The 16251-nt window shown below is 41.9% G+C and overlaps 1 protein-coding gene across 1 annotated transcript in view; it reads left to right on the top strand.

The window, feature by feature from the left end:
* hace1 (HECT domain and ankyrin repeat containing E3 ubiquitin protein ligase 1) overlaps window positions 1-16251 on the top strand; it is a 67466-nt gene that overhangs the window by 46360 nt on the left and 4855 nt on the right. The window contains exons 15-23 of the mRNA XM_072394933.1: window positions 1954-2065; window positions 4537-4634; window positions 4769-4856; window positions 4942-5091; window positions 9557-9753; window positions 11378-11509; window positions 12500-12598; window positions 15813-15883; window positions 15983-16096. Coding sequence (XP_072251034.1) covers window positions 1954-2065; window positions 4537-4634; window positions 4769-4856; window positions 4942-5091; window positions 9557-9753; window positions 11378-11509; window positions 12500-12598; window positions 15813-15883; window positions 15983-16096 — 1061 coding nt within the window. The remainder of the gene's footprint in view (window positions 1-1953; window positions 2066-4536; window positions 4635-4768; window positions 4857-4941; window positions 5092-9556; window positions 9754-11377; window positions 11510-12499; window positions 12599-15812; window positions 15884-15982; window positions 16097-16251) is intronic.

Genomic DNA, 16251 nt, shown 5'->3' with positions numbered 1-16251 from the left:
CCAGGTCTGCTCACTCTTCAAGGCCTGCAACACTGCCTTCAGGTCAGGTGACAGAGCTCTCTACAGCGCAGCTTGAGCTGACCTGGAAAGAGGTGTCAAAAATGCCAAAGCGGACTACAACAAGAGGATAGAGTCCCACCACACTAGCAGCAGCCCACAGGAGATGTGGCAGGGACTACAGAGGCTGAGGCAGAGGGTGTGATGTGACACCAGGAGACCTGAGTAAGTCACGGGCAGAGGAGCTCACTTTCTTTGCTCACTTTGAAACACTGCAGGATCCCCCCTTCCCCCACTGTAGAGGAGCACGATGTGAGGTGTGTGTTTTGCACTGAGCACAGGAGAAGCTCTATAATTTCGTTGTACATTGTATAATGACAATAAAAGGGCATTCATTCATTCAAAAGCCTGCTTTGTTGGTGTATGTTCTCTGGCTTCAAAGACATCTATCTTTATCTTTATTTTACAAAATAGTCTAAGAGTCTAAAGGAAATAGACTAATAATAGACTCTAATAATCTATTTGTAATCTATTTATTAATAATGAATAGTCTAAAATAATCACAGATTTAATGGAACATGTCTGTTAAAGTCTTACATCCTCATTTCAGTATCACTTTAACAGCATTACATCCATGGCAATAAGACTTAAACACTAAAATTCCACTTATGACTTCATAGATTTAAATGCTGCTATTCACTCACTCTTCAGTATTTCTAATTGAGCTGATGCATTCACCATGTATTATAGCTCACCTGGAAGTGGCCCCCTGTTTTGATTACAGATTTTTACCTGGTGAATTTAGTTTACTTTTCTGAATAATTTCTTGTATACCCTGCAGCCCCAAGGGAAAAGCCTTATGTGCTGTTTTATTAGTCTATCTCCAGCACTCAGGGGAAAAAAGCACATGCAAAGAGAGTTGATCCTCATCCCTGTTTTAAAGATGAGTGTCTCAGCACTGAAAGCTATCTGAGTTGAGACTGAAAAATGTCTAGAGTGGTAACTAGAGAAAAAGCAGTGAGAATGCTGATCAGCTGAATTGGGATAGATGACCATGCTAAAAAAGCGGAAAATCTTTCAATTGCTGAAAAACCAGTTGCTGAAGTCTTGGTTGAAGGAATTTGAAGTTGAAATAACAATAGTGGAATGATTTAAACCCATTGGAAAGACAAGATTTGATGAAAGGGCCGAAAAAAAATGTTTTTTTACATGTTTTTGAAACAGTCATATTTCAAAAGTGGCTTAATATTTGGAAAAGCTGCACCATATGGTAATAGCTGAATGTCTTGTGAGCCGTTTAAACTGTTAATGGTGTCTCTAACTGAAAGTATGCAGAAGTAGTTAGGTTGATAAGAAGAGAAAGAGTTCAAATTTGAAATTTGCCTAAAATTTGAATAAAATGATAAATATTTTAAAAAGTATAAAAGTTAGAAACACCAAAAGGGGAAGGCCATAATCTCCTGAAAGAGCTGAACGTTTTGAGACCAAAATAGTTGAAATTGTTGTAAGTATGCAGAAGTAGTTTGGTTGAAAAGAGGAGAAATAGTTGAAATTTGTTCATGTTTTTTAAACCGTTATATTTCAAAATTGCCTGAACATTTGAAAAAGCTGCACCAATTGGGAATAGCTGAATGTCTTGTGAACCATTTAAAGTTTGAATGGTGTCTCTAGCTGAAAATCTGCAGAAGTAGTAAGGTTGGAAAGAGGAGGAAGTTTTTGAAGAGTTAAAAACACTTTCCATTCATTTGAATGAGGAAAAAAGTTGAATCAAAGTTGAATAGTTTAAAAAGTATAAAAGTTATAAACACCAAAAGTCATAGCAGAAATCTCCTGAAAGAGCTGAACGTTTTGATACCAAAATTGTAGAAATGGGTGAAAGATTGCTTTCCAGCATTCTCACAATTAATTTAGTTTAGTGTTGTGCACTGTGGTATGAAGTATTTGTTTTTCCTTCAGCCATTCAAAGATCGTTCTGAGTGGTTCTACGAGCATCTGCTGGCCGGTCAGCCAGACTCAGACATGGTTCATCGTCCAGTCAATGAGAGCGACATCCTGCTCATCCACAGAGGTACCCATCGTCCTCAACAGCACACGTTTACTGTTAACATATAACAATTCATTTCGTCAAGTTTGGGCACAAATATACTTTATGCTTTATTATTCCTTAGCTTAGCTGCTTGAAACATGTAGAACATGTTAAAAGAACTTGTTCTTAAGTTGAACATGTGCTGATTTGTGTTTTGTATAAATATTCGTCTTTATAGGATCACACTAATACATTTCATGAGCATCAAAAAAATGGGATTTTCTGCTTTATCATTCATGTTCAAGCATGTTAAGCTGGTATGACTATCAAGTGCCACAAGTACATCCCCATAATGGCAACAGGGCTTTGGTTTAAATGGGTGACCACACTTTTTTCATAGTGGGCACCTAGTTTCTTTAGGGTATGAAACATCCCTAAAGAAACTAAAGTAATGTGTAACATGCACAGTTACACTGACTTTTGTCTTCTGCATTGCATCAATCATGCTCTGAACACACATCTAAAATGAAAGTGAAAATGTTTTACTTAAAAGGTTAGTGTGTGACCTATGTTTAGGGTGCCAGGTTAAACAAAAGGCATGCAAGATCACAACTAACACCTTTTTTTCCAAACATATTTAAGTCAATATAGTTTGTCACAGCCCGGCTGCAACAGTAATGGGAGACCGATGAGGGTTTTTCAATTACGAGAATAACTTTTATTCACAAAATGAACTAAAATAAAGAAATGTGGAAGGCAGTTTTCAATAGCGTATGCATGTATGAGTGTATGAGTGTGTGGGTGTGTAAGCGATCAAAAATAACAACCAAAATAGCAGCCACCCCGTAACCTGGTCTAACCAAGTCAATCCAAGAGGGGGGACCGTAACTGGCAGGAGAGGAGCTTTTAAAACACAAGCCCCAGGTGTGGCTCAATCAGCCTGATGAGCCCTCCGCCTTACTCCATGCAAAAGGGGAAAACAACAGCAAAGACGGGGACAACTAGTGGAGCGGAGGGGTCGTCACAAGTGCACTTTCAGAACAAGAATTTTCTATGCTTAGCCGTGTGGCACTGAGGCTAATGCTCAGTCGTGGCTCAGTGGTTAGAGTGGGTCATCCAATTTGAGTGGCAGTTCAATTCCCACTCTTGCCACTCAAAGATTGGTGAAACTGACAGCTGGAGGGGTGGCAGTTCACCTCCTTGCCATGACCGAGGTACCCTTGAGCACGGCACTGTACCCCCATGCTCCCCGGGCGCTGAATGGCTGCCAACCGCCCCAGTGTATGGCATCTGTCCATGGGTGTGTGACCCTGTGCATGTGCATGTGTGTGTTCAACAGGTGCTAACCTGGATGGGTTAAATGCGGAGGAGAAAGTTTGTTTCCCTGTTTCTACATGACAATAAATCTGATCTTAATCTTATTCAGTCTTTGAAGAAAAGGGCTGGAAACGGTTCTGTGTCCAGTCAAGGTCCAGTCTTTGGTGTAAACTCTCAAGAATAAGGATTTAGGTTGCTTCCCTGTTGGTGTTAGCTCTTAAACTTATTTTGGGTCATCTGTGGGTGGATACTTTAGCTGTCGGAGGAGGGATCCATGCTGCAGGGGAGAGAGACAAAGATGAATCGGGCCACTGGCAGGTTAGGCCTTTGTTGTCCCATCTCATGGAGAGAGGCATGGAGGAGGGGAGGGGGCTGCAGGGGAAGGAGCTGTGTGACCTCTGTTCTCAGCAGAGTTGTGGGAGAAAAAGAGTGGGCAACCAGTCCCAGTTCTACTGAATGGATCAGGTGTGGCTATGTGGAAAGGAAGTGTGGTGTATTGGGGATGGTCGCCTTCAAAGAGCCTATGTGTAGATGATGCAGGAAGAGCTCTGCTGATACAGACTTGGTCAAATACAGAAACTTTTATTGTCAACTAGGTCTGTATCAGAATTACAGAATGATGCATCAATCTGGAAAGGATCGCAGATTCTCTGACTTTCTGTGTGTGTGCTTTTTGTTAAGTAGAATCTGCCTGTTTTCAGTGACCTTGAAGATGTTGCATGTTTCCCATTAACAGGCACAAAGCCCGGATACGGTGTGTGCGTATCTATTGAGCCTCTAATGGACACACAACTGGAGAGTGTGTTATTCTCAAAATGTCCTAATTTAGCCCGAATCCCCCTGCACAGCTAGTGGTTATCAGTCACCACATATTTCTTATTGTTTCCCAAAACTCCTTTGCAGAGTTGGTATATATCAGACACTTCAGAAGGTATGGACTTTCAGAGCTAAGTCAAAATGACTCTACAGATGAATGGCCTCAGTTGGTGACATCCCAAACAAATGTGTTAGGTTTAATTGTTTATTGGGAATAAGCCTAATGATACTAGATGGTACAAGATGTATTACAAATGTTGTATTCTTAAGTTCTGACTGCCAGCTGGATAATTGCCAAGCTTTTCTGTGGAGGCTTGAGTGTGTATATTCATATGTAAATATGGGATATACTAATCCTAGTCTTCTGCTTCTACACACAGACTCCATATTTAGGAGTAGCTGTGAGATGGTTTCCAAGTCCACCAATGAGAAACTCAAACAGGGTATTGCTGTTCGCTTCCATGGTGAAGAGGGCATGGTGAGTTTCTACATTCATTGCACAAACAGACTGAATTATATTGACTAAACAAATAATTGTTTCAATATTAATATTATTGCATTTCTATTTATCTTGTAATCCTATGCAACAAATGTGTGGCCGTTGTGTTTCAGGGTCAGGGTGTGGTGCGGGAGTGGTTTGACATCCTGTCAAATGAGATCATCAACCCAGACTATGCTCTTTTTACTCAGTCAGCTGATGGTACGTTGCTTTAACTGTAATAACAATGAACATGAAAAACTGAGCTTTACCATGTAAAATGGTAGTTTGTATTTTTCCTCCATAGGTACGACTTTTCAGCCCAACAGCAACTCTTCAGTGAACCCAGACCATTTGAATTACTTCCAGTTTGCAGGTCAGATTTTAGGTCTGGCTCTGTATCACCGACAGCTGGTCAACATCTACTTCACCCGATCTTTCTACAAACACATACTGGGTAAAGCTAACAGGAATGTTTGTAAGCACTTTGACTTTTCATGATGTCTGCAATCATTTGCAATATGAGAAAACATTGTGATCCAAAATAAATGAACAAATACAAAGTTCACATACTGAACGGTGAAATTAGGTCTGCAATGACAACAAAATCGAGTCACATGTCACAACATTCCCCTCAGTGTTTAGTTTTCACATTACTCCAAAAGAGTCTTCTGGGCATTTCAAATTCTTTCAACCAATTAGGTCACATAAGATGCAGACCATTTAATTCCGGCAACTCGAATTAACCCAACTATTATAGAGCATTTTAGGATATAAACTATATTAGAAATCTGTCTCCTAACCATAAAGCATACACAGAGCCTCCATAACTTTACCCTGACATGCTTAACCAATGTACATTACCATACACAATATAAGCTATGTTTTACACTTACAACATGAGTAAGTCTTAATCAACTTCACTCTGCTAAGTTTTTTTAGAGGCTCTCTAGTCTGCTTTGAATGTGAGGCTCACAATGTGCAGACTGTCATGCCACAGATTTCTTTATTTCACACAGCGAATAACTTAATAAAAATGTATAATGAGACAAACATCACCAGTCTTCCCAAATCAGAGCAAAATGTCTGCCCTGCAGCAGAAATGCTTCTGTCTACCTCTGTGAAAGGTAACTTGTGTCTCAAGGTGCCTGTGAGCCACATCAGTGGCATTGTCCTTGAAGTGTGATGTAGGAGGCTATAAACTGTGGGAGAGGTACATGTAAATATATCCATAATCACAGCAGAGTTTACTGAGGCACTGCTTATCCATCCATCCATCTTCTATACCCGCTTCATCCGTCGGTCGGGTCGCGGGGGGGGGGGCTGGAGCCTATGCCAGCGGTCACTGGGCGAGAGGAGGGGTACACCCTGGACAGGTCACAAGTCCATCACAGAGACAAACGAGACAAACAACTACACACACACTCAGGACAATTTTAGAGACACCAGTTGACCTGACAGCATGTTTTTGGACGGTGGGAGGAAGTTGGAGTACCCGGAGAGAACCCACGCATACACAGGGAGAACATGCAGACTCCACACAGCTGGGAGTTGACCACCACACCACCGTGCAAGCACTGGTTATAATGCATGATTTTTATATGTATTATTGGAAATTATTTGTGGCATGGTATATGAACTATAGCTACAAGTGAAACATGGATAACAAATGAAAAGGGTGCTAACATTGTGTTAGAAGGACATGATTTTCTCAGTGTCAACAGGATTAATAAAATGGGTGGTGGAGGGGCATTGTATATACAGAAAGACTTCCAATGTAAGATTATTGACAGTTGTTGGTGAAGTCATGAAAGTTTGACAATTGAAATTTAGACAAATGAAAATTAAGAATATAGTCCTGAGTTGTATATGCAGACCGCCTGGCCCTTGCATGGAACAGTTTCTGACTACTACACCCGGTATCATTAGAAAATTATGTGATTAAGGCCGCTCATAAATAAGCCTTCCAGAATAACCAAGGATAGTGTCAGGTAGCGATGCAGGAAGGGGAAGGAAGACCAAGAAGCAGACTTCAAAGAACAAATGGTTTATTCCAAAAAACAATGGTAAGGCAAGAACAAAGGGCGCGGCTAAGCCGGATATCAAAACTAAACTGTGGCAAAAGTATCCAAGACAAAATGAGACTATGAAAAAAACAACAAGACAAGACTATGGCAAAAAAAAAAAAAAAAGACTATGGAGCTATAACAAGACTATGACAAACTGTGGCTATGGTGGCAAAACCTTACTTTAGCAAGCATGTTCTGTGGCATGAAGGATAGAGTGGAACCTGGAAACTAAATACTGCAGGGAGGTGATTGGTGATGATGTGCAGCTGTGAACAGAAACAGTGAGTCTAAGTGACGGGAAAAAAACGTGACAAAGACCAGAAAACATAACAAATGAGCTGAAAAAGAAGATAATTAAAACATAAACCGTGACAGAGCCCCCCCCCCCCCTTCAAGGATGGCTCCCAGACATCCACAAAGGTAGGGAGGGAGGGGCTCTGATGGGCCTAGGAGCCCGTCTGGCAGACGGCCAGACCTCCGGTGACCTGGACGAGTGGCGAGGAGAAACGAGGGCAAACGTGGTGAAGGGCAGTGGTGCATCCGCCCGGTTTCCCACTGGCGAAGGCGAGGACAGGCATGAGCTCGCCTTGACTTCCACTGGTGACGGCGTGAGCTCGCCCAAGCTTCTGCTGGCGACAGCAAGGACAAGCGTGAGCTCGCCCGGACTTCCACTAGAGACGGCGAGGGCAGGCGTGAGTTCGCCCGAGCTTCTACTGGCGACTTCGAGGACGAGCATGAGTTCGCCCGGGCTTCCACTGGCGACGGCAAAGATGAGCCCACTCGACCCACCCCCGGCGACGCCCACAGCAACATTGCATTGAAAACTATAGACCAGTGTCCCTTCTTCCTCAATTCTCAAAAATTGCAGAAGGCATTCGATACCATCGATCACAGCATCTTACTGAGAAAAATGGAGAAGTATGGATTAAGAGGTGTATCTTATTCTTGGCTGATGAGCTACTTAGAAAATAGAGAGCAATGAAATCAATAACCCTGTTTCACAATTTAGGAAGGTCACCTGTGGCGTACCCCAGGGATTTGTGATCGGCCCAAAGCTTTTTTTTCCTTTATATTAATGATATTTGTAATGTTACACATCTGTTGAATCTTATTATTTTTGCATATGATACAAACATGTACTGTTCTGGCAATAATTTACAGGAACTTTTGTCTTCTATTGAAAGAGAGCTAGAAATCCTCAAAACCTGGTTTGATGTTAATAGATTGTCAATCAATATAACAAAAACTAAATTTATGGTCTTTGGAAATCAAAAAGAAATTGACAAGGACATGAAATTAAAAATATGTGATGCTGAAGTTGAAAGAGTCACGGAGGTCAAATTTTTAGGGGTAGTTATTGACCATGAATTAACATGGAAACCACATGTTAATTATATCAAAGGAAAGATTTCTAAGACAATAGCAATTCTGTACAAATCAAGAAATATATTAAATTATAATTAAATTATTGCTCACTTATACTTCCTTAGACATTATATTGTGTCAGCATACAAAGGTTTTTCTAATCTCGAGGAAAAACAAAGTATAATTTAAGAGACGTGCAAATTTACTGTACCAAAGGCCAAAAAAGAAATTAGAAGGAGATTCATATCTGTTATTGGAGATTCATTATGGAATGATGCTAACATAAATTTAAGAAATTGTAGCACATTTTTGGTTTTCAAAAGGACAGCTTCTAAAGCAATTTTTGAGGGCTACAAGTATTTATAATTTGTGAAGGATTTTGTGTTTACTTATGATTTTGCGTCATTATTCTTCTATTTTGACTGTCACTTTATTGGATGGAATTCTGTTTTTATTATTTTATTTTTATTTTTTCTACTTTTGTACTTGTAAAAAACACATGTTGATCGCTAGCTTAATTAAGTTCAATAGGACAGGCTTAAATATGAGCATTATGCTTCAGCCTGTGCCTTTTCATTCACTTTAGAATGCTTTGATTTTACTGAACACATTAGTTGTTTTCTGTGTGACTGAATAACCAGAAAACAGTCTCCTCATATTGAACACAAACAAAACAGAGCAGATGATTGTGGATACTGTTGAGGAACATGAGTAATACACCAAATCCTGTCTCCATCGGTGGGAGAAAAAGTAAGATGTTCTAAAAAGAAACGGCTGGAGGAACATGCTGCAACTAACTCGGTAAATGATCAGTAGTTTAGTGACACTTTGGTGTGGCACAGTTTCTCGTGATTATTGATGGGCAGAGGTTCACAAATATGCAAAATACTCCCCCTACAAATTGCTAGATTTGATGTACTTTATTGTACTGAAATTGTTCCACAATGTTCCATCATCTTTCATCCTACCACATATGATATCAAAGCTTTCAGAGAATCTGAAGATAGCTCTGCAGGCTTCTGAGATCACACTGAACTTTAGCTGTCTCACCTTCTACATTGAATAAGTATTGGTTGATGAAATTCATTATTCACAACTTTTTTGGAATTGGGGTTGTACTTCCAGTGCTTACCGTTCAATGCATCTTCATTTACTGTCTAATTCAGTGTCATGTTTGTATTTTCTTGGATGCAAAAACAAAAAAGTAATGATATGTCATCGCCAGCATTTAGGTATGAATGGAAATGTTGAACCATGGTGAGGAATGACCTTTCATCAGTTGTTAATCATAAGAAATGTATAGAATTGCGCAATTTAATACCTTTGTTGTTATACTAAAGATATATAGAAAGATTTTTTTAAAATTGGCTGATATTTTTTTTTGCAAAGTAAAGACAATGATTCACTTTAAATTGAATGTGATGTTGAAATATTACCTTTTTGAATCCAGCATTATTGTGCCTCAGTACTACATTTGCTGTTTGGCAGGTATCCCAGTGAACTACCAAGATGTGTCGTCCATTGATCCGGAGTATGCTAAGAATTTGCAGTGGATCTTGGATAATGACATCAGTGATCTGGGTCTGGAGCTGACCTTTTCTGTAGAGACGGATGTGTTTGGGGCAATGGAGGAAGTTCCACTTAAACCTGGAGGGACAAGCCTCCTGGTGACACAGGAGAACAAGGTCCGTCACCACAAACACAGTTTAAGGCAGTTTCCATAAATGTTTTATAATCTGCATTTTGAAATGGCATATTAGTGAAAGTTAAGGAAACAGAAAAATTAAATTTCATAATAAAAGCTTTTATCCCTGCTTGAATAGGTGGATCAGAGGGGATGGGAACACCTTCTGAGTGATCACCTGAAGAATCATTACATGCTCCTCATCTTCTCTCATACTGTTCGTGGCCAAGACCAGTGGTTCTGGTTTTGTTTTCCTTCTCCGTCCTAATTTGTTGTCTCATAGATACAAACTACTCTGTTTGTTGTAGTTTTTTGGATGATCCACGGTGTCAGGAAACACGGTGTTGATCTACTGATTCCTGACCACGTGAAAACATACTTAAGATTCTGTTTTGAGAAAAAAGCATAGAAATGAAAGAAGGATTGTCTGCTACTGTCTGGGAACCTGAACACTATTAGAACAGCATTAAGTGGAAAAGCTTCCTCAGGCAGCTTGTTGCTTAGTGATATCTATGACCTTCATCCTTCTTCATGGACCATATTCTCTCTACCATATACCACGCTCCACACCTTCATTCCCTCCGTGTTCATACAGCTTTTTGACAAATCTGAATTGCTATAGCACTTTGTCCCACTCGTATGCTTCACATTTTAATGTTAATGATATCCTTGTTCCCTTCTCTGTGATGCCCCTTGGATCCAATGTTGGCTCACAGACTGCCCAGAATGATTAAAAGATTAAGTTTATTTATTAGTTGTCTGGCAACCTCCTTTAAAAGTACAACTTAAATGATCTTGTACTTTTTTTTATTAATGATAAACAAGATAACCTTAATTGAAGACTATATTAAAGATAATATTGATTTTATATATAACAATGAATAAAATTAATTGGTGGATTTTGTCAGGCTAGTTGATCTGCTGCAGACTGCTGGCTCCAGCTTCATCTTTACTTTGAACACATGTTCTGATATTCTCTTAAAAAACGTAGCTTCAGTCTATTTCCAAAAATGTAAACATTTCTAATCCGTTTAAAATCTTTGATTGCAAATTACTCGTACATGCTGCTTGTCAAGCATCACGACAGATTTCTGTGAACAGCTTAGTTACATTGGGTTGTTTTGGATCTATAAGATTTTGAGCCTTTGATTTCCATTTTTGCTTGATAGTCCTTTTTCTAGTTTGTAAATGTTTGTAAAGTCATATTTGTGTGGTTTCAGTAAGTTTAGACTTGTAATTTAACTATTTAACCAATTACCAACAAAAACAACAATAATACAAAAATTCATACCCCAGCATTAATGGCAGCTAGATAATTCTACCCGCTGCCCTCATTTGCTCCCTGAAATTGCTTTAATGTGTTATGGCTGATTAGATATTTGTTTAAGGACTTTAAAGTATGTTTTGTGTGTCAGACGTGGAACTGAACCTGGTGTTGATTCTTGGATGCTTGGTGTCCTGTCAGGAAAAAGCTTTCCTCACTACATGCATTGCTGCTATGTGCCTGCAGGTGGTGCTGTCTTATAGGGCAGTGAACAGTGAAGAGCTATTCATGCGCACTGCCTTCCTCTTGCTCATCTGTATTTCGTGAGGACTTTGATCTTTTTGTGTTTCTCTCTCCTCAGGCTGAGTATGTTCAGCTGGTGACGGAACTAAGGATGACGAGAGCCATCCAGCCTCAGATAAATGCATTTTTGCAAGGATTCCACACTTTCATTCCCCCTTCGCTCATTCAGCTTTTTGACGAATATGAGTTGGTATGTGTCCCCCCTCTGACCTCTCAACCTCTCTCCCATTCCATTCTCACTCTTCACCTTTCAGATCTGTGGTCACCTGCTCTGGAATACATATATATTTTTTCTTTACTCACTATGTTGGCAGATTTTATGTTATGTGTTGAACAGTAGTGCAGCACAATGATTGGTTCACCAAGGTTTTGATTGACAAGCCACCATGCAGCCTGTATTGTGATGTCACCTCACAACAGCTTTTACTTTCCTTCTGAGTAGCTGATTTCAGCAGAGTTGAGGTGTGTTGAATTTAAAGTGGAACAGTGATATTGTTTCATGTTTCAGACAGTATAACTGCTACTGGAAAAAAAATCACAAAAATACACACAATACAATATATCGTTTTTACAGAGTCAGTGTGTGAAGGTGAAATGAATAAAGGAGTTCTTGGGAAAAGCACGATTAGAACAAAGAAAACAAATCATCTTTTACTTCTCATGCAAAGAACCATCTTTTTCTTTCCTTCAATGATCTCAAGACAGGACATTATTAAAAAATAGGTTTCTGTATCAATCATATGCAATAAATACAGAGTTATACTTTGTTTTTAAATTTTGTATGATTCTTTTCTAAATAATTTTTAAAAAAAGCATAATTGGTGCACAATACTTGGCTAAATGCATTTGCAGTAAAATGTTGCATCACAGAAACAACGATGCTGTCTGGGTGCTTTTTCCGTGAGATCTTAGCTGGGCCTTGATAAAGTCGTTTTACTCTTTCATGTCATACTGGGAAAATCTGGAAAATATACGCAGACGAAGGGACATCATTCCTGTTCCACCACATGCTTTTCCATCGCTGTTAGGAGACCTTTTACACGGGGGTCCATTCCTGGTTAGAGCTTGTAAGATCAAACAATTGGCATAACATGATAACCATCAAAGGCTGATGAGATGTGATTCCATTTTCAATATGTCCTTAGATATAATATTGACCCCAATGCGTGCGTGCTTACAGGAGCTCCTGCTGTCAGGGATGCCAGAGATTGATGTGGAGGATTGGTGCAGGAACACTGAGTACACTAGTGGTTATGATCCTCAGGAGCCTATCATCCAGGTGGGCCCCTCTTCTACTGTATAATTTGACTGTGAATTAATAAACAGGTTTCCAGTGACACAGATGTTTACAATAGTTACCTTATTAGAATATTATTGAATTATTAATAATTAATTGATAATATGGATTTATCAAACGGTATTCCAGGAAAAAGCAATGACTATAATAAACTGATGAAGTACCCATCTGCTGGATAATTGTGTAACAAAAGTGCAGAATTATTTCTGCCATAAAGGATGGACTGAGTCACAGAGCTTCAAATATATTTTCTGTGGAGGTTTTGTTCCCAGAGACTGACGGCATGCTGTCCCTTCCTCATTCTTTACATCTGCATACTGACTGGCACACTTTTACTGTGTACATGCGCAGTCACCAAGGAGCTTTTTGACCCCCTCAGCAACCTCAGCTCCAGAAATGGGAGGCCCCACATCCAAGCTCCCCGACTCTGCTTCCTCATCGGAAGGCATGTCGGTAGAATTGAGGAGGAAGTATCCCCCCCCCCGACTCACAATGTACCTAGTTGAGGTCAGCAGAGCCCCGTCCCCATCATACACGGTGTTGACCAGAATCTTTTCTAAGCCGTCTACGTTTTTCTCCATGGCCTCACCGAACTCCTCCCAAGCCCGAGTTTTTGCCTCAGCAACTCCCGGAGCTGCGTTCCGCTTGGCCTGTCAGTACCTATCAGCTGCTTCCAGGGTCCCACTGGCCAAAAAGGCACGATAGGACTCCTTCTTCAGCTTGATGGCTTCCCTCACCGCTGGTGTCCACCATCGGGTTCGGGGGTTGCCGCCATGACAGGCAACAACCACCTTACGGCCACAGCTCTGGTCAAGAATGGAGGCACGGAACATGGCCCATTCGGACTCAATGTCCCCCACTTCCCCAGGAACATTGTTGAAGTTCTGCCAGAGGTGGGAGTTAAAGCTCCTTCTGATTCTGCCAGACGTTCCCAACCGACCCTCACAATACGTTTGGGCCTGCCAGGTCTGATCAGCATCCTCCCCAGCATCCACCAGCAGAGCCAACTCATCACTAGGTGGTGATCAGTTGACAGCTCCACCCCTCTCTTCACCCGAGTGTCCAGGACATACAACCACAAATCGATCATCAAACTGCAGCCTAGGGTGGTGCCAAGTGCACATATCGACACCCTTATGCCTTAACATGGTGTTCGTTATGGACAGTCCATGACGAGCACAGAAGTCCAACAACAGAACACTACTCTGATTGAGATCGGGGGGGGCGTTCCTCCCAATCACCCCCTTCCAGGTTTCACTGTCATTGCCCACGTGAGCAAAACGAGGGAGTCTCCTGCAGGAGCACTCTCCAGTGCCTCGTCCAGGGACTCCAAAAAGGGTGGGTACTCTGAACAGCTGTTTGGTGCATAAGCACAAACAACAGTCAGGACACGTCCCCCCCACCTGAAGGTGGAGGGAGGCTACCCTCTCGTCCACCGGGGTAAACCCCAATGTACAGGCACACAGCCGGGGGGCAATGAGTATGCCCACACCTGCTCTGCACCTCTCATCACAGGCAACTCCAGAGTGAAAGAGAGTCCAACCTCTCTCAAGGAGACTGGTTCCAGAGCCCAAGCCGTGCGTCGAGGTGAGTCCGACTGTATCTAGCTGAAACCGCTCAGCCTCATGTACCAGCTCAGGCTCCTTCTGCAACAGTGGCAACGTTCCACGTCCCAAGAGCCCTTTAGCTGCTACCGAGCTCACATTGCACCCAACCCCCTAGGCCCCTCCCACGGGTGGTGAGCCCGTTGAAAGGGGGACCCATGTCATGTTTTCGGCATGGGCACAGACCCGGCCACCAAGCGCTCACTGCCAGGCCCCGAGGGTGGATCCGTTGGTTAGTCGAATCTCGGATTCAGGAGATGTAGTGGGGTTTTCGTCCTGCCTGTGGAACAGTGAACCAGCTCTACACCCTCAGCAGGGTCCTGGAGGGTACATGGGAGTTTGCCCAACCAGTCTACATGTGTTTTGTGGACTTGGAGAAGGCGTTTGACCGTGTCCCTCGGGAGTCCTGTGATAGGGGCTGTTTGGTCTCTGTGTGACAGGTGTCAGAGTTTGGTTTGCATTGCCGGCAGCCAGGGTGTTGAGGGGGTCCGGTTTGGCGACCTTAGAATTGGGTGTCTGCTTTTTGGGTCACTTTTTTTTTTGTGGACTCTCAATTTACCAGTCAATCTACGTTCCCATCCTCACCTATGGTCACGAGCTGTGGGTGGTGACCGAAAGAACGAGATCGCCGATACAAGCTGCCGAAATGAGCTCCTCCACAGGGTGTCTGGACTCTCCCTTAGAGATAAGGTGAGAAGCTTGGTCATCCGAGAGGGGCTCGGAGTAGAACCGCTGCTCCTCCGCATTGAGAGGAGTCCGATGAGGTGGCTCAAGTATCTGGTTAGGATGCCTCCTGGATGCCTCCCTGGGGAGGTGTTCCGGGCACGTCCCACTGGGAGGAGACCCCGGGGAAGACCCAGGACATGTTGGAGAGACTATGTCTCTCGGCTGGCCTGCGAACGCCTCAGGGTCATCCCAGAAGAGCTGGAGGAAGTGGCCGGGGACAGGGACATCTGGGTTTCTCTGCTCAAGCTGCTGCCCCCGCGACCCGATCCTCGGAAAAGCGGCAGATGATGGGTGGATGGATGGATACATGCGCAGTCAATCCAATCTGAAGCTATAACCCACTTGGCCAGTTAACTGGACTACTCTCCTGTGTCATACTATACATGCACCACAGTATGTCTGAGATCACACGGCCGTGGGCATTCAGTCGCTTCTTCGAACTCAGCTGGACTCATTGCAGAGATATTGTAATCAGATTACTTTTGTCTGCTGAAACATGGTCTTAATGAGCTGCTTTCAGTCACAGTCTCTGACACATTCAGCCATCTGACCCAAGAAACAGAAAAAGAGAAAAGGAGCAGCTTTCGCCGGAATCTGTCTTTCTTAATAAACACTTATGCTTTACTTTTTTTTTCTTCTTCCAAAACAATGCATTGTGGTTATTGTTTGTTGTTAACAGCTAGACCACCTGCAGAACACCATGGCCATTTAGTGATGTGACTTTACTATTAGATATGAGATTGTGTTGATGAAGTGTTTGCTCCCAGCTTTATTTATCAAGTTTTGTTTAATTTTAAAAATTGTGAATTCTATAATGTTCACAATGTAGACGTGACCTTGGCAGGTGCTCTCTTCCTGCTTTGCAGTGGTTCTGGGAGGTGGTGAGGAGATTGACTCAAGAGGAACGAATTCTTCTGCTTCAGTTTGTCACTGGAAGGTGTGTTTTTAACACAAAATATGAATGTCTAATGAAAATATCTATATGTATCTAGATATATTGTATCTAATATGTAGATATATGTGATATATATCTAAGTTCTAGGGTTCCTCATGGTGGCTTTGCTTATCTGATGGGTGGCAGTGGTTTACAGAAGTTCACTATTGCTGCAGTGCCATACACTTCCAACCTACTGCCTACCTCCAGTACCTGGTAATCACTTGTCTCTCTGTCACTCACCCTCTTTTCACCTATTTTTATTCAAGTTTTTTAGATTTGAAAATGCTGTGTTTCCTTTTTAAGATGTGTCATGGTTGTTTTTACTCAGGTTCGTGTCCCAGAGTATTTATTTTCAACTTTGCTTTGTC

Source organism: Leuresthes tenuis, unplaced genomic scaffold (assembly GCF_036924035.1).
Source record: "Leuresthes tenuis unplaced genomic scaffold, fLeuTen1.0.hap1 SCAF_10, whole genome shotgun sequence".
NCBI lineage: Eukaryota > Metazoa > Chordata > Actinopteri > Atheriniformes > Atherinopsidae > Leuresthes > Leuresthes tenuis.
This window is presented reverse-complemented; position numbering and strand designations above follow the sequence as displayed.